Source organism: Lytechinus pictus, chromosome 4 (assembly GCF_037042905.1).
Source record: "Lytechinus pictus isolate F3 Inbred chromosome 4, Lp3.0, whole genome shotgun sequence".
Taxonomy (NCBI): domain Eukaryota; kingdom Metazoa; phylum Echinodermata; class Echinoidea; order Temnopleuroida; family Toxopneustidae; genus Lytechinus; species Lytechinus pictus.
Window position 1 is genome coordinate 13,362,504 of NC_087248.1, and position 22,958 is coordinate 13,385,461.

The following is a 22,958-nucleotide window of genomic DNA, read 5'->3' on the forward strand; positions in this document are numbered from 1 at the left end:
ATATTTGTTTGAATGTAACATTTGAGCGGGAGAAAAAAAATTACAATGAGAAAGATGATATTTCAACTTTGTCACAGAGATATTAGTCCCATGATACAAAGTACATGAATGCTTTATACTTTTTATCAGACACTTTTCAATTTGTACGTTGATATAATTCTATACACTGCATGTGTCAATGTTGACCCCTCGTTCACCATCCGAATTGACAATGCATTCATCCTGATTTTACCGTCTACCCAAACTCATCCATGCCGTTGTTGACACTTGCGATTCAAGGGTGCCTGGCAACATCATATTGACAAAACGCAATAGCTAATATCGAAAACCATTTCAGCAGCGGGTCGATGTAGGTAGGTTAAGTCTACCTTCAACATCACCACGCACTTGTTTTCACATTTGATAAGTACCTAATATGATACATTTACATACTTGTTCTGCAAATAATAGGCGAATGTGTAAAAAACACTTACCATCTTTAGTATTCAGCTGATACTCTGAAACATCTGCACTTGCTTCGGACCTTTGCTTGACCTTTGACCTGTACATCACCAAATAGACAGGAACAACACAAATAATAACATGGGGGACAAATACTTTTTAAATATCTCAACATTTGGTCACTATGCACTTCTTTTATAAATTTTCATCCTCTAGTCTAGAGATTATTTTAAACAGAAAAAAGTACCATTTGAAAATTCAAATCACATTTAATCAGTTCTGTTCAATCAAGTTTGATTCAACAAAACTGCACAAAATAAGCTTGATTTTGAACTAAGAATCAGTCTTCATATTTTCTCTATAATAACTTGACTATTGGATGGTCAAACCCAAAGATTAAAAAAAAGAGAAAATTATCCTGAAACTTGTCATTTCTTACCTTTTCTTGGTTTCCATGGAGCCAATGGCTTCCAAGAGTTTAGAATGTCTTGATTCATCCTCCAAATCACCCTGTATGTAAAGATAAGATGAAACCAAGGTCTTGTCTTATGAAGAGTCGTGATTGATCCCATTAAAAACCCTCAACTATGGAAAGCCATCAATGTCTTAATTTTCATATGGGAGATTTGCACCATATCCCATTGTAAACAGCTTTATAGGAGTATACTGGGAAGCATGTCATGAAAGGAATTGTTGGAACGTTTTATCCGCCCTTTACCCTAGTACAGTAACAGTGCTTCTCAGCCAATCAGAATCAAGGAAAAATGTCAGATCCGAAAACTTGACAGATCATGTCGATGAAATGTTCCGCCGAATTGTCAAATCAGTGATGCATGCATGAATAAACATCATACAGACATTTTGGAATTTGGGGTACGGTAATGGCTTTCCATGGTTGTGATTGATCAAATCAATCACAACTCCTTAGTAAGACGGGGGCCCAGTTGAGCACCGAAGTATCAGTTGGATAGCAATTTCCTACAGCAACTACTATTAGCTCCTGAAATCCTTCCATATGATTGGCCAAGTCAGTGAGAGCAATTTTGAAAATGAAATTACTGATAAGAGTAAGAAAGACCCTTGAACAGTAAAAACAAACATATCTGCTCAAGGGTCTGAGGCTTCCCTAAATTAAAAAAAAATACAAGAAATATATTACCTGAAAAATAATGAAATCAATCAGAGTGAAAATGAAGTTGATAAGAAAAGAAGTAGCACAATAATAAAATTTAAGAGATCAAGTCAATTGTTTAATACTCTTTTACCTATTGTAACTAACAAGTATTATCTCTTAAAGGGATAATTTTCCTGGTATCGCATCACAATTTGCTCCACATTTTTGAAAGACTGCTATGCATTTGTATAGTATATTTTTACATACATGTAAGACTTTACATTACTTAGTAGAGAGCTTTTCTCTTATAACCAAAAATGCTATTCAAATTACAAAATAATAAACTTCTGTGCAATCATCTAACAAGTTATTAAAAATAAATACCAGTTGTGATAAAGATCTCAAAATGAGTTCAAATAGATTCCAATAAAATTACCACCATAGTGCTTGTGTTTATGAATAAAAAATATGTGCTTAATGTCTCTGGAAGAAAATGCGTAATTGCTGGGAAATCAGCAAAATAAGCATGGAATTCCATCAAATGTCGGGTATTTTTCCGAGCAATATCAATACATTGTCCCACATATGGTTTTTCTGTGTTAGTGATCATCAAAGATAAGTTTACTTTAATGTATCAGATCTCGATATTATGATATTTTGACAATTAACCTTGATTTTATAGACTTTCTCATTAATAATTTTTTGCTGCACAATACTATCTTTTACCCTTAAAATAAAAATCAGAAATAAAATAAAAAAATATTCTTTTTTTGAAATATTTCAAACATTACATGAGAACAACTGCTGTCTTCTGAAGATAGCATATTTCAGAGTTAAGTAAGGAGGCAAAACACCACTACTACCTGTAAATTATGCTTCTGAATTCATTTGGATTTTTTCACTACAAGTATACTTATTTAAAAAAAAAAAAGAATATGTTTCAATTCTATTAAGAAAAATATCTTTATAATTTGTTTGTACTCATTTCTCATCTAAGGAAGACAGCATGGATATATATTTTTTCTCCCTGAATTCATCATTCATTTTTGTATAATTTCTCCTAATAACACATGAAGGATTTTTTTAAATTTGTATACATGAAAATCTCTCACATACGTATGCAATAAAGATTTTTAATGTTCGATATAAATGGACCCTTCCTTAAAGCATTCATAAGACTTTTACAATAAGAATAGGCCTACATTGTACACGTCTGACACACTGCCTTTACGTTAATATATATGGACTATAATCCAGATAATTGTAGATGATCACAAAGGGTGCTATAGTCTAACTATCTGCTTTAAAGAGTCTAATGATATAGAAAAGCGAAAGAAAATGTGTGTTAAGATTTCTTTTTATTTTTCTTCATTTTTTGTTGCTGTTTTGAAATATTTTATGACACAACTTACACTGTTTCCAGTATGGTAAGGTCCCCCAAGTCTATGCAGTCCCCCTTATCTGCACACACTTATATAGATCTGCGTGATTCCAGTGAAAAAAGATATGCAACAACTGCCAATACAGATATTCATTAAAAAAAAGAGTTAAAATGGTGAAAAAATAATGAATTTTGGGCATTTCATGTGACAGCGTCAAAATGCAGCCTTTCTCAGCAAAATCCCTGAATCGTGTGCAGAGGGAATGGGTGTGCAGACTTGGGGCACCACTTTTTTGTTCAATCTGAAAATGACTGGCCAAGGTTTTTTTCCAAGAAAATTGTCTATTTCTCCCAATTTTGGTGAGATTTTTGGAATAATAAGGATATAAGGAACATTATCAACTAAATTTTTAGTTGCGCAGACATGGGGCCCCCATCATAACACAACACTTTGAGGGTGATCATACAATTGATTTTCATGATTGAAATGCATTGTGGTCAATGGCACTGCAATCAATCATGAAAACTTGACAAAATTGCCAAGCTTTGCAAAATGGTCTGGTACATGTAAGTATGAGCCAAAATGGGTGAGATTCCTTCCGAAAGGTGTGTGAAAGGCTCTTTACCTCATCTTCACTTGCACTGATGTTAGAGTGTGAATCATCATCGTCGTCATTTTCCCTTTCAACACCAGAAGCTTGAAGGCTGGAGAAAGGAGAAAAATGTTAGAGGAACACAATGGATATGATACATGTAGACTCAACAGGAGACGATCTCCAATACTGGAGACATGCCACTACTGGCAAACATGATTAAAAGGAACATCAACAATTAACGAGGCATTTTTTGCATCCATAATTAATAATATTGTCTGTCCGACTGACTGGGGTTAGTTTGATAAATCCCTTTCTTTAATCAGACATTATTTTCTGTTCTCTGGACATAGGAATGACAAAATTTTTGTTCAGATGCTGCACCCTGCTCTCAAGACCCGTGTGCAGTCACCCTACTATAACGTCACAAATAAAAAAATCTTACATCTTGTTTTATAATCTATGATGGATTTTCCTCAACCTTCATTATTTTTTCAGTTTTTCAATAGGCCCTACATGTACTTATGACTTATGTGGCGTGTTTCTACAGACTCGTTAAATGGTACTTATGAAGGCCTACCTAGTCTTGAGTCATTGATGAAGAAGTATATGTCAAATTTTTTTTAAAAAGACATCATCATGGAGTCCTCAAGACTAGGCCTACCTGCGTAAGTATACAGAAATAAGTGACAGACATAATTTCTGAGAATTGCAGTGTTCCACAACGTGCAATGTGAGTTAATCAGATTATTCGCTCTATAGACACAGGTTGGTTTAAGGGCGATAATCCGATATGGTTTTTTGATTCCAGAAAAGATAAACTGTTTGTTTTTTCTATAGAAACATGCCATTTGTCTGGCAAAAAATTTCATGATTGTCAATGACAAGTCACAATGACAATGTCAGTGGCTCTCAATTTAGACTCGTACTCATTATGCTAAAAATATATCAAGCAAATAAAATCTTTAGATACCTCAGCAAAACATCCATGACAAATGACGATGTTCCTGTCCTTCACACCTTAAAGTATGGTCGAATCAAAGACTTCAAACAAGCTTTCTCCACGGCAGCAGTCAAGTTGTAACGATACCACCGCAAAACCCACCCGCTAGCTCCCCGTGAACATTCGCTCCCCAAAACGAACACGCTCTCCACCACCCAGTTCTGATGCGAGGCACGTGTTAGTTGTGTACGAGGATCGGTTCGGCCAAAAAATGTTGAATTTCTTGTCACGAAGGAAATTATTTTGATCAATAATATGGTACTGAATGTAAATTAATTCTGATGAAGATTATTTAAAGACTTTTGAAAACTATAAATACAGAAATTATGAGTTTTGATGGCAGTGTTAGGTCAAGCGATGTGTGACCTCGACTTGACCTTTCGCAGGAAGATCCAGAGAAAGATTGTCAGCTTTTCTCGACTGCGGTACTCATTGCTGCTAGTTTTTGGACGTAAAAATCGTTATTTATTAAGTATTTAGCTATCTACAAAATGTCAGTTGGTGTTCATTTTAAAACATGAGTTCCGATCCACGTGCCAAGACATTGTTGGCAGGTATTGTATTTCCATTACACTCTTTTTTTTAATTTAAATTTTTATTTTGTTGTTCACGAGTGAGGATTGAAGTGTTTCTCGTTTGTTGAGCGTGTTGTGGTTGTGGATGGATGATGGTCGATGCATAGGCCTGTGTCGTTAGTATAGTATGCCACAAGGCACAACTAAGTAATAGTACCGACCGGTATGCGTTTTGCTGAAATTTGTGCAGTTCTAATGTATTAACGTTAGACCCTATCCTTATAAATTAGGCCTAACAAGTAACTGTGTAGATCTAGACTAGATCCAAATGAGCTAAATCTTAGGAAGGAAAAAAAAAGGAACATCTGTCATCATTTTCAACATCTGCAAACATTTAACTTAAGTTGTCCATTCCATTCTTTTTTGGGAAATGGTCGCCAAAAGCCGCTTCTTTCTGCAATATGTGAACATGGTGAAGAATCCTGGCTTCATCGGTTTTCAAAATAATTTACGCAAAATGACTTTGTTTGCAATCAGGGCAATGCGAGGCTCTCCACGAATCTGGTTTCCGCTGTCTACGCGTGCAATATTCCTAGGGCGCTAGGCCCAACTTTCCATTACTTTTTAGTTGACACTTTTTGTAGATGACATTGATGACGATAAACTCATCCCTCGCATTACTTTATTTTGTCAAATGTAATTTACTAATTCATCTTGAGTAGGTCTACCCGGCCCCACTCACATGTATTGCGAGGTTAGTATACTATAACACTACACATTTCCCCACTCTTCAAGACCACTTTCACAAAGTTCAAGCAGATGAAGGAAAAAACAAATCAATTAAAATTCACTAGATCTGGGCCTACCAGTGCAGTAAATACATCAGAAACAAAATAAATCTCACAAGTAAACAAGAGTCATCACTGGTAAAATAAATCTAACTAAAACGCTCCGTAGAGTTGTATACGCTACTGGTTCATGGTTCCCCTTTTGACGAGTACCTGTACAATGTAGATTAAAGACAGCTTGCTCGTTCATCAATGAAAAAATGAATCTTAAAAATGTTTATTTACTCTTCAAAATTGGAACCAGTTTGTACAGTTATTTGGGAAATTCTCCATAGAGGTGTACTAGCTGGTTCCCATTTTGAAAAGTAGATAAAGACAGTTTACTAGTGAGATTTATTTGTCAGAATCATCACTGACGAAACACTTTATATCACAATTTTAATTCCTGCTAGTGGAGTAGTGCTAAGCCTAAGCTAAAGTGTGCAAACAAATAATGTATCCTGAACTGAAGTGGAGACCAACTTTATTAGCAAAGTTCTGCATTGGAGACAATCTCTAATTTGACAAAATTTGTGTATTTTTTGGGGCTTTTTATTGATCAATTGTACTAATTGATTGATTGATAGATTAATATTATTAGTATTTTTTTTTTTGGGGGGGGGATGGGGTGCCACTAGTGGAAGCTCAAGAGAATTTGTGTGATTTCACCTATTCAAATTTCATGTTTTGAAAGGCATCTCGCAAAACTATTCTCCACCTTTTTAATCTCTTTCTTAGTATATATGCATGTAATATTAAGTACGCAATTATTTTTACATTCAAAGGGGGATCTATACTTAACAAGCATTGCTTTTAGGCTAGCATACCCCCCTCATTTTATGCTCTATTTTGTACTGCTTTTCTTTAAAATGTTGATCTGGTAATTCATATCTGATTTGTATGTTTGATTGGAAATGCAATTAATAAATTGAACCGTTCCCTTTTAATTTGTCAATTTGATGTACAGTATATACATGTACACTGAATTTGATTTAAGTGATACTTTACTACTTGTGATTATTTGTATTGCAGCTCTGAGTGAAGTTGATAATAACCCAGCAGCATTGGGGTTCCTGCAGACTACTTTCACTGTTTTCAATCAACAGTCTCCTTCACCGGCCGTAAGCAACCCTTCAACAAGAGCTTCATCATCAACAGAGTAAGGAACAAAGTAGACCTGTTTCATAGATGGCCAATCATATAGAATGATTTCAGTAGCTTTAAAGATGAATGCCAGTTGTGGTAATGATCTCAAAATGAGTTTGTACAGAATCCAATTAAATGACAACCAAAGTGTCTGTTTGGATAAATAAAAAACATGTGCCAAATGATTCTGGAAGAAATTGTGTAATTGCTGAGAAATTAGTAAATAAGCACGGGATTCGGGTCAAGCGTCGGGCCGACATTCAAAGCAGTAATAATACACTGTCCCAAGTGCGCTTATCTGTGTTGGTGATCTTCAGTGTGGACATTTTTCAGCGTAGATTTCAAGATTTCACAAAGTTCAGTTTGTGTAACTGTCCCAGATCTAGATCCTTGATGATATAGTGACAATTAAGCCTGGTTTTACAGACTTTCTCGTGAAATCAGCGTTTACTGCAACTACTTTCATTTATCTTTAAACTCTTTGGGAATTTGTCATTGTAAAGGCAGCACTGGCTTAATTGGGTATCTTACATGTAATTCTGAGCCATCTAAAACCATGGATTGTACTGGTTTTGTCAAAGCGAACAATTTACATAATTTAGAAAATGCTGACAACTTCTACAGATTCATGAAACATCTTTCAGGGCCCCAAAATACCATGTAAAGCTCAGTGGTCAATTAAACATTTTTTTCAGTATGATTGCTTGCAAATAGTAATAGTAATAATAATTCTACCTTTATTACACTATAATCGCTAAGTTTTATTTTAGTTACAGGGGGTATTCATTAAATACTAAAACAACTTTTTCAAAGCTGTGGACCACCCATTTCCTGAGAATATTGATTTTATCTTATATAGAATAAAGGAGAAAGCATAGATCATCATCATGTCATATTTGTTCCTAATTAAGCCTGAGTCCTGGTTAGATATTACCCAGAATGGCAAACATGTCAAACTGGTTCCTGGTATTGCCCTGAATCTGTTAAATTTATTTTTTCATTGTATCCCAACTTTTGAAGTTTCCCCCATTACCCAAGGTATTTTTTGCACCTACATGTGGTCAAGTATTAAATGGCCTGTGGTTTTATCAAATTGTCAATATCGATTATACTTCCTTGTCATGGGTCTGATTGCCAAAATTATCTCTTTTTTGTCAGTTCATATTATATCCCTTACTTAAGATTGTTGAATTGAGAGTGTACACAAAGAGAAAAAGAATAGTTTTACTACGAAAAACGTTTGCCGTGAAATAGTTCATTTTCCTTGCTGACGTCACGCATAGTCCATTTTTTCCCTAGGGAAAAAGTGAACTATACGTTTTTTCACGATTCGCGAGCTGTGCGACGCGATGCGAGCAGAGCGCTGTTCAGCCAAACGGTACTCTCCACTGCATGCCACGGGAAACTTTCGGCGAGCTGCACTAACCAGGTGCGCTCGCTGAACAGACGATCCATACGGCAAGAATTAGTATTTTCTCAACTTCTCAACGATTGTTCTATATCGACTTATTAAAAATCGTTTCGCTGTAAAATGGTATGAGTGGAAGGGATATAAAACAAATATACAATGACCCATTCTCGGACAGGCTAAAACTATTCGCACTCAGGAACATCACATAGTACTATTCTCCCTCGGGCCGATGGCCCTCGGGAGAATAGTACTATGTGATGTTCCTTGGATGCGAATAGTTTTAGCCAGATCCTCGAGTGTCATTGTATATTTGTATAATATAAGTGAACCGTTTGCTTATTAAAACTAGTTATTTATTATGCTCTCCATAGTAAAAATATATCACAGCATTTACAAACATCAAACTGCATACTGGTAATAACAATACAAATGCATGTATGAAGGAGATAAAAAGAAAATGACTAATTAGAAAAGAGGTGAGTTTTTAGAGATTTTTTAAATTGATCTGTAGTGTTTGATGATTTGATGAAAAAATGGATGTTGAACTTCCATTCTTTCGATGTGGTAACAGTAAAAGTGCGATCACCTTATTTTGTACGGGTCTTTGGAATAGCAAGCAGAAATGGGTCTTTGGATGAACGGAGATTAGGGCGAGATGGTCTATGGAAAGCAAGGCTGCATCTGATATATTTTGGTATCTGGTTATAAAGGGCTTTGATGGGTAGTTTGAAGACAAACAGTAGTAACTTAAATCATCGAGTCCAACTTTGATATGGAGTGCTACCTCTATGATTCACTAGTATAATTATCTTGGCACGGTGCATTAGCAAGTGCCTTTTATTAGAAGTGTTCACATTATACCCCTTTTGCATGCAGGTAAATGTTCATCTTCATATCTTGTTGATATTCTCACTGTCTTCTTTTGACCTTTCAGTGAAGAAGTTGAAGTGATCAGCTCAGATACATCAAGTTCTTCTAGCTCTTCTGCACCAAAGTTTCAGCTAATCGTGTCGCCTCAACATCGTGACCCACAGGTAAAACAAAAATAACTCTCTGTTGGATGTAACCTGTGAAAAAAAATACTTCTACGTTTGGCAATGGGCAAATCACCTGAAAATGGCACAAAATCCCTTATAAGTTGCAATGGGACCCCCTGAAATTTGCTGTTGAATGCAAATGGAACTTGAAATGAATAGAAGTAGAAAAAGAGTTGCTTAATACTGTGCATATCAAGATAAATATTGGGGATTGATATTTCGTTAGTTTTATGATGTTGCTCAATAATGTCAGGATTTGAGAACACAAGGAAATTTTATGGTATTTTGAGCATAATGTTTATAAACATGCTTAAAATACAAATAAAAGGTATAAATACCTTTAATTTTATACATGCATGATGCATACATGAATACAGGTACTGTACTATGTGAGTGATAAACAAAATTTCATTGACAAGTTGGACTGTCTGCATATTAGACTAAATGAAAGGTAGCCCAGAGAATTAATATAGACCAAGTAATAATAATAATAATAGCTGGATTCATAAAGCACTTTTTGCCTGAGGATACAAAGCGCTGCTATTATTACCCCGGCTTTAGCTCGAGCTACCATCACCGGCGCTCAGTGCATTCAAGGAAATAATCCTGCCGGGTACCCATTCACCTCACCTGGGTCGAGTGCAGCACAGTGTGGATAAATTTCTTGCTGAAGGAAAACACGCCATGGCTAGGATTCGAACCCACGATCCTCTGTTTGAAAGGCAAGAGACAGAACCACTAGACCACGACGCACCCAGACTAAACATATAGACCAAACGGATAGTAGACCAAGTTGGTTCAGCCATGATGATATTAGATGTCTGAGAATCAGACCATTTATTAATAGTAGAACAAGTAAATTCAAACGTTCCGTCTATTCTAATATACTCGTTGCAATTTTTTCCCCCAGACATATGACAGGACAATTGCGAAAGCAATTCCAAAGAAAGCATCGACACCAGGCAAGGAGAGTGCTACAACTGCCAATGAGAAGACTTGGAATGGTACACAGGTACAGAAACATGAAGTCAAGCACGATGTACTGAGTGCAGGAGCTGACAGGTTGGTTACAGTTTATCTTTAAACATGTCATTGTCCTCATCATAATCATTGCCATCACCACCATCTTTATCATGATCATCACCATTCACCATCATCACCATTGTTATCATCATCATCGTCATCATCATCATTATCATCATCATCATTATCATCATCATCATTATCATCATCATCATTATCATCATCATCATTATCATCATCATCATTATCATCATCATCATCGTTATCATCATCATCATCGCCACCACCCCCATCAACATCATCATCATCATCATCATCATCATCATCATCGTTATCATCATCGTTATCATCATCATCATCATCATCATCATCGTTATCATCATCATTACCATTGTCATAATCATCTTCATCATCACCATCAATTCCATCACTATCATCATCAATGTCGTTACCATTATCATCATCACCATCATCTTTAATTTCATCCATTAGTTGTTAATCCCTCTTCTTTCACTGGTTGAAATTCACATATTTCAGGCTCACAAAGTAGTCTTTTATGATCTGGGTTCCGTAACACAAAGCATAATGATTGATCGTATGTTTGATTTTTACGATCGATTGTACATTGTAGACAATGCAATCAATCATGAAAATTTGTTCTACGATCATTGCTAAGCTTTGTGTTATGGACTCCATGGGGTGTTTCACGAAGAGGTAAGTGTGACTTACAGTCATGCTAACGCGCACATGATTATTTAACACCAATTCTTATTGATTGATAAGCAGCAGTGCGCGTCCGGTTGGTATGATTTGGCCGATGGGTTGATGCCTTTTATACCACGCGCAACTGGGACTTTAAGTGCAACTCTAAAGTCATACTTACATGTAACTCTTTGTGAAACAGCCCTCGGGAGTGCTCTTTGATTTATTGTTTCTAAAAATTTATATTCAGTTTTAGATTAGAAATTCATTAAAAAATTTAAACAGACAGTGAAATATATCTTTAAGATAAAATCAGCACAGATCTTATTCACCTGTTACTCAGAATGCATGCAAATTATTCAAGCTATGATATTATTATGCACATTAAAGTGATCATTTCACTGAGCGTTGTGGCCCAGTGGATTAGTCTTCTGACTTTGAAACAGAGGGTCGTGGGTTCGAATCCCAGCCATGGCGTAATTTCCTTCAGCAAGGAATTTATCCACATTGTGCTGCATTCAACCCAGGTGAGATGAATGGGTACCTGGCAGGAATTTATTCCTTGAAATGCCACCGCGCTGTAAAAAGGCTGCGGGGCTAAAGCCAGGGTAATAATATCCAAGTCCTTTGGAAGCGCATAGGGACGTTATGACATAATGTGATATGCGCTATACAAGAACTGCGTTATTATATATTTATTTTGATATAAAAAATTCTCATTTTGGCTCTTGAAAATGGGCTAAACATGAGGTTTATGGTGTAAAAATGCCATCCCAAAAGTTTCAAGTATCATATCTACAGGAAATATTTGAAAAAATTGGAGATGTAAACCAAAGTTTGAAGATAATTTGGGTTGGTTTTAATGACTATGTGTATACAGCGAATCTGTACACTACAACACATAAACTCTGGATGAACCCAGCATGACCTACGCATAGTGCATACAAGGTAGATCGAATGTACAGTGGAGCTAATGATAGTGTGTGCATAGGATATACACTCAGAAGGCAGTCAACACAGCCAACAGACTAATTGAATTTGAGAAAACTGGGCATAAGCTGAATGTGTCTTACAGATGGTTCTCAAAATCAAGCTACATGTAATAAAAATCATCCCATATTGTGGTCTGTTTCAGGGTTTTGAGGACAAATGCAAGCACCCATACACATGTTTCATCTTAGTTTGAGAAGTTTTTAAATCAGCTGCTCACAAAGTGAAACGATCCCTTTGATATCATTATTGCATTGAAATAGTATTAATAGTCATCAGTTATCATGTTTTGGATGATGAAGTAAGATCAAGGTTTACATTGTTGTTATAGCAACACCCCAACTGGAAAATTTGAGAAGGCTGGCTGGTGCCGAAATGCAATGAATACCTCACCGCCCAAGGGTGGGGGTCGTGGAAGAGGTCAAGGCAGGGGAAGAGGGCAAGGAAGAGGGAGGGGCAGAGGGGATCATGGTAACCAAGGCAACCAAACCAGAGGAAGGGGGCGAGCTCTCCGAGGCAACGCAACAGGCTTGAATATGGCAGGGTAAGATACTGAGGGATACTGAATGACAGAAATTGCTTGTTAAAAATAATTGAAGCTAACTTTAGATATATATCTCCATGCAGTTGAGGGGAATGATTTTTGCTTACCGAATTTGATTAGCTTTGTTTGGTCACAAGAGAAAAGCTCTCAACTGACTACATTCTGTACAGTCGTAGGTAAAAAATTTGCTACACAAAAGACTCTTTGTGTGTAAGTCTTTAAAGAATATTGAGCAAATTGTGATGGGATACCAGGAATATTATACCATGAAATGGGTTCGTTGATGAGCTTACTACTACACTCAAGGGTAAACTGTTCCATTAGGGTATATGGGAAATTTATATTTTACTTTTCTGACGTGATCAGGATTTATTTGTGATAAGATCTTTTGGTATGTTTGTTAATCTAGGAGACAGCAACAGACAACTCCTGTTGCAACACAGCAAGTTGCTCAAGTAGCAGCGAGGAACTGGCGCTATGCCAACAGGTCAGACAACTTTAACCTAAGAAATCTGTTTGAATCTCTGTATGTGTTAGAAAATTGAAAGGAAAACGTACTTGGATATTAAAAGACAGTGGTCACTGATTTTCATACTGTTGAAGGGATTTATTAAAGGCTGTGCTCCATCAACTAACATGATGTAGATACAATAAGAATGATAAGGATGATAATAGTTGATTCAGATATAGTACTCGTGTCTGTTAGCTACATGTATGACATTCCAGGCGCCTCTTTCATAAAACCTGTTATGATAACACAGTTTAAAGCTACTGAAGTCTTTCAACTTGATTGGCTGATAGTAAATTTGTTGTGCAAATTGTAAATTTGTTATTGCAACAAGTCTTCATGAAATGGGACCCTGGTGCTCCACACTCTGGTATAGAGTAGGGGTAATTTGGTATTTTACATTTTCAGGGAACACTTTCTTATCTGACAGCTTCACAGTGTTTGTGAGTGATGATCAGACTATGCCTTTTCTTTGAGAATACTTTCTATAGTCTTATTTCTTGATAAATTGAATAGTATCAGTAGTTTGTTAATTTTCTTTGTTCTGAATGTCACCTTGTAGCAATTCAAGCTCCAAACCGCCTGTCCAAGAGCACGCCGTGTCAGTGTTAACCATACCACACACCGCAGCTGCAACAATCACTGCCACCGGCAACTGTGCAAACAACCAATCCCAGAATGTCAGCAGTGTTGCGAGCAACTGTTCCACCACCATTCAAGGTGGCAATAACTCTGTTGTTTCTTCCACCCAGTCGGTGGCAACGCTATCCACACAACCCGAAGATACTCCAGAGAAAATGGAGGTTGTAGCACCTGAAATAGGAGAAGAAGGTGTGTTGAAAATAGTTGGGTTTTGTGAGGGACATTTTTAAGTGAGCCTGTATTATAAGACTATGCTGCTCAGAATGTGGCATTGTGGGTGAGAAACCTGGCCAGATTTGAGGAGTAGAGCACATGAGGTGGTGCTATTTAAGGCTGCTGGTTCATATTGGCTTTAAAGGCATATAATGCCAAATGTAAATGTATAGTAGATATTTCTTTTCAGTCTGGGTTATTCCAAGAATGAAATATTCTTTCACAAGAGCAATAACCAGAAAAGTATTTTCTTATTCTATACCAAAATATGACAGTACTCAAACTTACTGACTTTGGAGGAAATCGATCTTGACAATAATTCCGAGGTCATGTTTCTATGTACAATTTTCCTATTTTTCTTTATGAATTCACTGCTCAATAATAAGGGAAATACTGTTTCCTATTTTTGAGCAAAATCATCTCTACTTTTCAGCTACTTGTGTTGGGAGGTCTTCTATTATTTTCCATTTATGAAAACCGGTGAATTATGTTTTAAACTTGATCAATAATGGAAACTTGGAAAGTCTATTTTGTTAAAGAAAATGTACACAGCAAAATTGTGAATTCTGATTTGCAGAGGTATTGAATTCAATGGATTTTCTCATGAAAAGTAAAGGACTAAAGAGGATTTTGCATTTTGATTTTTTTGGTTAAGGAAAAATCACTGTTCCAACTGCTGTATTCTTTTTTATCTATTTTCTCTTTGTAAACCCGAGACTGATCCAGGATCAACTTAAAAAATGTATTCTTCTCTTTGTCTTTTCAGAAAATGTAACTGCTGCACCTGCTGCAAAGTCAGAGAGTAAGGAGTCTTTCGAATCATGTGAGATTATAGACCAAGCTAGCTCTCCTAAAGAAGACCCAATGGCAAGTTCCTTTATTACATAAGAAGTAGGGTAATGGAAGATTCAAAGATAAATTGTAATAGCCGTTTCTGTAAATAGAAACTTTTCATATTTTTGCGCCTTTGCCCAGCGTTTATAGTTGGCTGTAGGTATATGTATTATGTTTCTGGGTCATTTGGCCGTCCCATATTCATGACCAGGCGTGAAAAAAATCTACAAATAGTCCCACTGTGTAGGAGGACATCAAGTGCGATTTTGGTATTAAGATGGTCAAATTTCAGTTTTTAGTATTTCTTAAGAAAGAAAATTTGACAATGATTTAAAACTTATTTTAAACAGTAAGAAAAAAAAAGGAATTAGGGTGAAAATTATGCACTTGCCGTGTAAATTCGTTATATCATAAAAACAAAATAACAAATTGATAACAAGAGAGTACATGTAGAAAACATGGGATTTTTATGTTAGTATGTACAAATATGTGTAAGAAACCACAAGGATTTACATGAATGGATAACTGTCATTTATTTATTATTTTTTTTCATCTGAATCTTGTGCAGGAAGCATTGTGCTCAAACTGTGGGATATGGTCTATGGATGATCGATACTGTTTATCCTGTCAATGTGATTTTACACAACGCAAGCCAAAGAAAACTCGCCCAAGGACTATAGAGTTTATTCCAGCCCCACGACAAACCTTCCGTAAAGGGACTTCAAAGAAAATTGGAAATTCGGTGTTGTTATCACCAATAGACTCTTCATCAAAAGCTAGGTACAGCACAGGAACAACCTCACATGGAACCGGCATACTGTCTACGTCTAGTTCTACAATGGCGAAGATTTCGCATGAGACTAGCGTATCAAATTCAAAACCCGCCTCTGGGACAAGTTCACATAGCTTATCTTTGAAGTCTACAACAGCGATAAGTTCACAAGAGTCCGACACATCAACAAATCTTGGATCTGCTCCAGTGACGAGTTCACACGAGTCAAGCAAATCATCTGACCCTGGTTCTGCAACTGCTGAGAACTCACATGGGACAAGCCTAATAAAAACAAGCACAGGGACCACAGGGAGTGAAAGTTCCCAATCAAATTTAGTGAGCATCAAGACCTTCTCGTCAGCGTTTTCTGGATTTTGTGTGAAGCCTCATCCTACAACTAAGCAGAGATACATAATTGTTAAAAATCCAGAGGAGGAGACCAACCCCGTCTCGGTTTCAACCAGCTCGCCATCCATCAGTGCAAAGGCATTCTACGTGAATAAGATAGCGGCGGTCAGCTCTGCGCCGCCCGTCAGCACGGGAGGCATTGCTACGTCAGCTGCCGCGCCGACTGATGCAAAGGAAAGTGGTGCCCAGAATAATAGGAAGAGAAGCCTGAAGTCAAATGGAGGAAGAAGAACATCTGCAAAACGAGCTCCGCCAAAGCGAAAGGAACCAGGTTTGTCATGATATTATGAAGAGAAGTGCATGCATTTACATTTTAAAAAAGTATCGTGTGTATAAACAAATCATGAAATTCTTTCCTGTAGATTCTATGATGATAATGAAGAATTGTTTTATATATCCTGCTCATGGAACTGATTTTGTACTGAAATATTGTGAGGTTTAACCCTATCTAGGCCGGGGGGGGGGGGGGGGCCTCCGAGGCCCCCCCCTCAACGAGTGGCGTGATATTTTTGCCGCGCAAATTTTTTTGACCACGCTGCTCGCTGACTTTTTACTTTCAAGTCTTGCGCAACTTTTGAGCCCAATTTTGCGTCACCCTGGTACGTGGTTCCGAAATTACGCAACGTTATGTAAGTGCATGTCAGACCAAAAATTGCTCAAAAACGTGATTTTGTGTATAAAGTCAATGTGAATTGTGTTTTCAACCAAAAATCATAAATGTATGATTATTTTTAGTTTTTCTGGTCTAAATGTATGTATTTTATGCTGTTTATGATCTTAGAAGAGTCCCCAACGAATTTCATTGAAAAAACAATGACAAACAAAGGGTCCAAAAACAAAGAAATACATAAGAAATTGAAAAAATCAATATAATACATAAGAAATTGATCTGATATCACAATTTTTTTTATATAAACTTGCTAAGAACACCATAAAGAGTTTCTATGCCAAAAATTAGAAGATTTTGAGCTTTATGTAGGGAGTTAGAGGAAAAAGTATGATTTCGTATGTACTAATAACGCATAAATTAGCATAATTACTTAATGACGATTCGCATGAAATAAATTACTATACAATTTTGTAGATTATATCCCAGACAACCTGCATGCCAATTTTCGGCGCAATCGCGCGGTTGACGGCCGAGATCTCAAGGGGGGGCCTGGGAGGCCCCCTTGGCCATATAAACTCCAAAAATACCCCGGCCTAGATAGGGTTAAAAGCAACAAGTACACCAGTAATCTGCTGCACAACACAAATTGTGCACAAATGTATTCACTGCTAAATAATGTAAATTTGCATTCCTTGGTTTAATATGAATTGTATCCTTTGTTCATGAGTTGAATGTAGTGTAAACTTTATAGTCACCATCAATAATGAGCGGCCAATATTATCCTAATTGTCATCTTCCTTTTCATCAACCTCATGATGATCTCAAAATATTCCACTCCAATAAACCTTGTACCATATGAAATTTCATTGAAATGGTGTTGCACTAGATTCCTCTCATATCTAGCCATTTCATTTAAGAGATGTTTGCCATTTCTGAACATGTATTTCCTTGATATCTTTGCATGGGGATCTTTGGTCTTTTTCTGAATTACATACTGCTTACTCTAACTTTCTCTGTGACATGTCTTCTCGTCTCACTTCCTTCTCAACACGCAGTTCATTCGTTTTTTTTTTCATTTTTAAAGTTTCATCTTGTTCTTAATACCTTGACCTGGACCGTATTACATAAATCTTAGTGACTGATTGTGGTGTTGTTTTTCTTTATAATTAATCAAAGCAATCGATCATAGAAATCAGTTCCACAATCAATAGCAAAGCTTTATGTAACTGTGCCCTGACCAGTGTTTCTTATACCTATATCGGAGAGGTCATATTGAAGTATTGTGGCTCTTTCTTTCTCCCACTGGCTCTAAACCCCAATGAAGTTTTTGGTATGAATTAATGATCAGCACACATAATATTTTCACCTGCAGAAATTGTCCTAATATCGGATAGCGAAGACGAAGAAGAAAGTGCCAAACAAAAGCCTTCTGCTGCAGCTGCTTCCGAAGATGGTAAATATATATATATGTTAACTTCTCTCTGTGGAAAACAAAGTGATTTTCAAAAGTAATGTGGCATTATTGATTATGTAGCACATTAAATGAATAGGGACCATCTGAATATTGGTTCTAGGACAACTACCCCCTGGACAATCACCCCCCGGACAACTACCCCCCGGACAATTACCCCCCGAGAACAATTACCCCCCGGACAATTACCCCCCGGACAATTACCCCCCGAGGACAACTACCCCCCCGAGGACAATTACCCCCCGGACAATTACCCCCCGGACAACTACCCCCCGGACAACTACCCCCCGGACAATTACCCCCCGGACAACTACCCCCCGGACAATTACCCCCCTGGACAATTACCCCCCGGACAACTACCCCCCGGACAATTACCCCCCGGACAATTACCCCCCGAGGACAACTACCCCCCGAGGACAATTACCCCCCGGACAATTACCCCCCGGACAACTACCCCCCGGACAACTACCCCCCGGACAATTACCCCCCGGACAACTACCCCCCGGACAACTACCCCCCGGACAATTACCCCCCGGACAACTACCCCCCGGACAACTACCCCCCGGACAATTACCCCCCTGGACAATTACCCCCCGGACAACTACCCCCGGACAATTACCCCCCGAACAATTACCCCCGGACAATTACCCCCTGGACAACTACCCCCCGGACAACTACCCCCCGGACAATTACCTTCAGAAAATCCCCCTTTCTCTCCAGCATCAATTTTAGAATTAAGCGGGACCCATTATAAGTTTTGGTCGGTGGCATAGGTTTCCGAAATATTTTCTACTTTATCTTACGTTAATAACTTTTTCTTTCTCTTTTATATTGCTCTTTCTCCTGTTCTCTCACTTTCTTCTTTTTTCCTTTTTTGTTTTTGTTTAGCGGCGCCTTCTGCATCATGAAAAATGGGGAGGGGGGCTTGCACCCGAAACCTCCCGTTTGGCTATGCATATATACATCAGAAAATGTGTAAACTGGCCCTCATTCTAAGTTTTCATAGAACAATTGAACACGATTAGTCATAATAATCACAAATGCTGAATATCTCTGATTCAAACTGATCTGATTTTTTTTAAATATCTATTTTGGGTTTAATTTCAGGAATGAAATCAGGCAAATAGATAAAACGTAAAAAAGACACCTTCATAGGTAGAAATATTGAAAGTCGATAATGCAACTATCAACACTAACACTGTTAAGTAGACCTATAAATCTGTTATTTTAAAACAGGTCAACTAACAAGAAGCTAATAATTATGAAACAATTGGTGCACATTCCAGATTAAGATGTGGCTTTATTAATACAGTGTAGCTAAAAAACTTTATGCAAAGATAATACACACAAGAACACCTTGTAACTTACAAAGGTGTTTTTGTGTGTATTATTCTTGGGTGAAAGCAATTAAACATTAAAGAAGGAAATTAAGTACCAAATTTACTAAATTGTAAACAATATGACATAATCAAATACAGTGTTTTTCTATACAAATTGGCAGTCATGATAGTATACAATTCGTTTAAGGTGCATTTTAAGGACGGTTTGTAAGAATTTATAAAGAAGTAGGCCTATGCAAATCAAATAATGCCACCGAGCAGCGTGAGCTAAAAATATTAATATTTAGACCATAAAACGGACATTTTACAGAGCACTTGAAAAATCAATTTGTAAATGTAAAAATAATGAAAGCTCGATATCCGAGATGAAATATGTTTTGTATATTGACTCCGAAACTTGATATTTTAAGCTCCATATCAGCCTATATTGAACAAGATATTAATCTCATCGAAAAAGCGATGCGAGCGCGAAGCGCGAGCGGAAAATACTTGATATTCCGGTATGAAAATGGTGAATTTGAGCACTATCTAAAGTATTGCGTAGGGAAATTGTGAAGTGGATGTGGAAAGCACTTAATAAATGATGCGAGTGTGAAGCGCGAGCTGATATCTTCATTATTATTTTGACCTAGGACCTGGACATTCTAGGTCTAAGGACATTTTGTCATCATATGAAAATGATGACAACTTTCTTATTCCTCTTCCTGAGCGCGATATGAAACATATGAAACTGTGATATTGTCGATATTCTTTTCTGAAAAGGGACAATTTGGTCATTTAGTCAGAATTCATGAAAATTTTATTATCATATTTATTAATGTAATTAGCCTAAATGAGTGAGTAAAATGTGTTGACACTGAGGCCTGAAAACTGGATATTTTAAGCACTTTTGTAATCATGAATAGGATTTGTGAGTTGATATATTTGTAACAAAAATGCGAGCGCAAATCGTTAGACGAAATTTTTGGTAAACTGTCATAAAAGGGGGGTTTTAAGTAGTTTGTTATATAATTTGGCAAATCAAATAATGCGAGCGCATAGCGCAAGCTGCAAGTTATATTCACACCATAAAACGGACATTAAACAGAGCACTTAGAAATCAGTTTGTAAATCAAACAAAATAATGAATAAAGTCCGAGCGGAAATATGCTTTGTAATATCAACTTTAAAACTTGATATTTTAAGCTACATATCAGCCTATTTAGCAAGATGTGTATCTCATCGAACAGGCTATGCGAGCGCGAAGTGCGAGCGAAAAAATTCATATAGTGACATGAAATATATTTTTTTATCATTTTCCAAGTCATCCCCTGACCTTTTTTTTTTCACTCGGCTCCCTCCTCTTATTTTACCTCTTATTTTTCCTCCTTTCTTTCCCCTTCTTTTTCTTTTTTTTCTTTCTTTCCCCTTTTTTTCCCATTTGTTTGCTCTGCCGATAGGGGAGGGGGGCCGGGCCCCTCAGCCCCCCTGGATCCGCCTATGGATGGAGCTCAATTCTACAGCTTTCTTACGGCGTACGTTTGATTTCAAGATACTCGAGAATGCCTTGAGTACTTCTTACGTCAAACGTACGGCCGACATATGACTCTGTGCACTCCCTTTGTCTAGGGGGTAATTATCCGGGGATAATTGTCCGGGGGTAGTTGTCCGGAGGGTAATTGTCCGGGGGGTAGTTGTCCGGGGGGTAGTTGTCCGGGGGGTAGTTGTCCGGGGGGTAGTTGTCCGGGGGTAGTTGTCCGGGGGGTAGTTGTCCGGGGGGTAGTTGTCCGGGGGGTAGTTGTCCGGGGGGTAGTTGTCCGGGGGGTAGTTGTCCGGGGGGTAGTTGTCCGGGGGGTAATTGTCCTCGGGGGGTAATTGTCCGGGGGGTAATTGTCCGGGGGGTAATTGTCCTCGGGGGGTAATTGTCCGGGGGGTAGTTGTCCGGGGGGTGATTGTCCAGGGGGTAGTTGTCCTGATACCCTGAATATTCACTCACCTATCTCTTCTACACTGATATAAAAGCTATGATATACATGTAGCATTTTAATAACTATTCAGCCCACTAATGGGGCATTGCAAGAAACTTGCGATCAATTGCAAGTCTATTTTCAGTCCCTTAATCAATCATATGTCTTGCAATTGATTAAAAATTTGCAACTGATTGCTAATCTGCTTTTTGGAACAAGGATTGTAATCTGATTTGTTACATCTAATATTGATCAATCAATTGTAAAATTGCAACATAATATTTGCAATTGATTGCAAATATTTTCTTGCAACACCCCTAAAGAGTACATGTAGTTACCACCACTCATGATGGATAAAGTTATCAATCACCAAAGGTGAAAGATCACATGCTTGAATGCTCCCTTATCCTGACTGGGTATTGGTTGCCACTCACGATGTGTCACCTCTCCTAACTAAGTTAATGTCAAACAGTAATGTTAGCAATTCTTTCCACCTACTGTTTGCAAAATTTGTTATATAAAAACACCTAATTTGTGGGAAGAAATAAAACAAAATAGAAAGACATGGTTCTCATTTTATTTGATAAGGAAATACAAAACAGTTTTGTTGGGGAAATACCCTGTACATAGCAGCACCCATTACAGGTGTCTTAATTTCTTAGCAAAATTTTCAAGATCTCAGTCATGGGCAATACAGTCTTGAATATCCTGGGTTGTATACTTGTAGGGTAAAGCCTCTTTTGGTTCTTTAGTATTTGAAGCCAAGTTAATGTATTGGCAGCAAACAGTGATTCCTCGAGAAAGTATGTAAAATGAAGGTTAGTTATCGCCATATCTTCTTGGATGAAGAGTTACATAAAGAAAATTTGGTGAAATCATGAAATATGAGCTGGAAAATGATCAAATTGAAGATATCCAACTCATAAAGTATGTTGGGAACAGTGTAATTTATTGCTTTGAAAAAGACCTTGACACCTAGCTGGAATGCCATTTTCATTTTGTCAATTTTCGGATTCCAGAATCATTTGGCACATATGTTCTGAGTACAAAACATTTGGTTGGACATTTATTGGATTCTGTTCAATCTGATTTTTAGATTGTTACCACGACTCACAATTACGTTTGATCTCTCTCCTTCACTCTAGTAGCCACAGAATCGGATGAGGAGTTAGCCCGGTCTTTCATGACGGTGAAAGCCAAGATGAGGGACAAGGTAAGAATAACCTTTTTTGAAATTGACATAATATTATATAGCATTTATGAGGCGCTTATTATCTGAAAGAGCAATTCTTCTTCATACTGTAAAAAATTGAGGTCGTGAAGTTGAATAAAAGAAAAGAGACAAGAGTTTCTTGGACACTACTCTTTTTGGACTGCTTGGAAGTTTCACTTAGATTACACAGTATGCACATCTCATGCTTGAGTGAACCCCAAACTTCAAACCTTGTTTTCTCATTATTTTTTAAGCTCTTGCTGAATTTCCTCAG

The 22,958-nt window shown here is 37.3% G+C and overlaps 2 protein-coding genes across 6 annotated transcripts in view; one reads left to right on the top strand and one right to left on the bottom strand.

The window, feature by feature from the left end:
* Positions 1 to 5,204, bottom strand: part of LOC129258989 (U3 small nucleolar RNA-associated protein 14 homolog A-like) — a 16,533-nt gene extending 11,329 nt beyond the window's left edge. Inside the window, exons 1-4 of the mRNA XM_054897255.2 lie at positions 4,503 to 5,204; positions 3,563 to 3,641; positions 881 to 951; positions 474 to 541 (exon numbers count right to left, since the gene is read on the bottom strand). Of these exons, the coding sequence (XP_054753230.2) occupies positions 474 to 541; positions 881 to 951; positions 3,563 to 3,641; positions 4,503 to 4,519 (235 nt within the window). The 5' untranslated portion in view covers positions 4,520 to 5,204. The remainder of the gene's footprint in view (positions 1 to 473; positions 542 to 880; positions 952 to 3,562; positions 3,642 to 4,502) is intronic.
* The window catches only part of LOC129259507 (uncharacterized), a 35,633-nt gene continuing 17,344 nt past the window's right edge, over positions 4,670 to 22,958 (top strand). The window contains exons 1-11 of one of the 5 annotated variants that reach the window (XM_064098424.1): positions 4,670 to 5,086; positions 6,907 to 7,033; positions 9,366 to 9,465; positions 10,379 to 10,530; positions 12,515 to 12,727; positions 13,137 to 13,214; positions 13,798 to 14,066; positions 14,857 to 14,957; positions 15,493 to 16,375; positions 18,087 to 18,167; positions 22,620 to 22,684. In XM_064098424.1, the coding sequence (XP_063954494.1) occupies positions 5,050 to 5,086; positions 6,907 to 7,033; positions 9,366 to 9,465; positions 10,379 to 10,530; positions 12,515 to 12,727; positions 13,137 to 13,214; positions 13,798 to 14,066; positions 14,857 to 14,957; positions 15,493 to 16,375; positions 18,087 to 18,167; positions 22,620 to 22,684 (2,106 nt within the window). In that variant the 5' untranslated portion in view covers positions 4,670 to 5,049. Of the gene's footprint in view, positions 5,087 to 6,906; positions 7,034 to 9,365; positions 9,466 to 10,378; positions 10,531 to 12,514; positions 12,728 to 13,136; positions 13,215 to 13,797; positions 14,067 to 14,856; positions 14,958 to 15,492; positions 16,376 to 18,086; positions 18,168 to 22,616; positions 22,685 to 22,958 lie in introns of all 5 variants that reach the window. The other 4 variants (XM_064098423.1, XM_064098426.1, XM_064098425.1 and 1 more) reach the window with 4 other exon arrangements.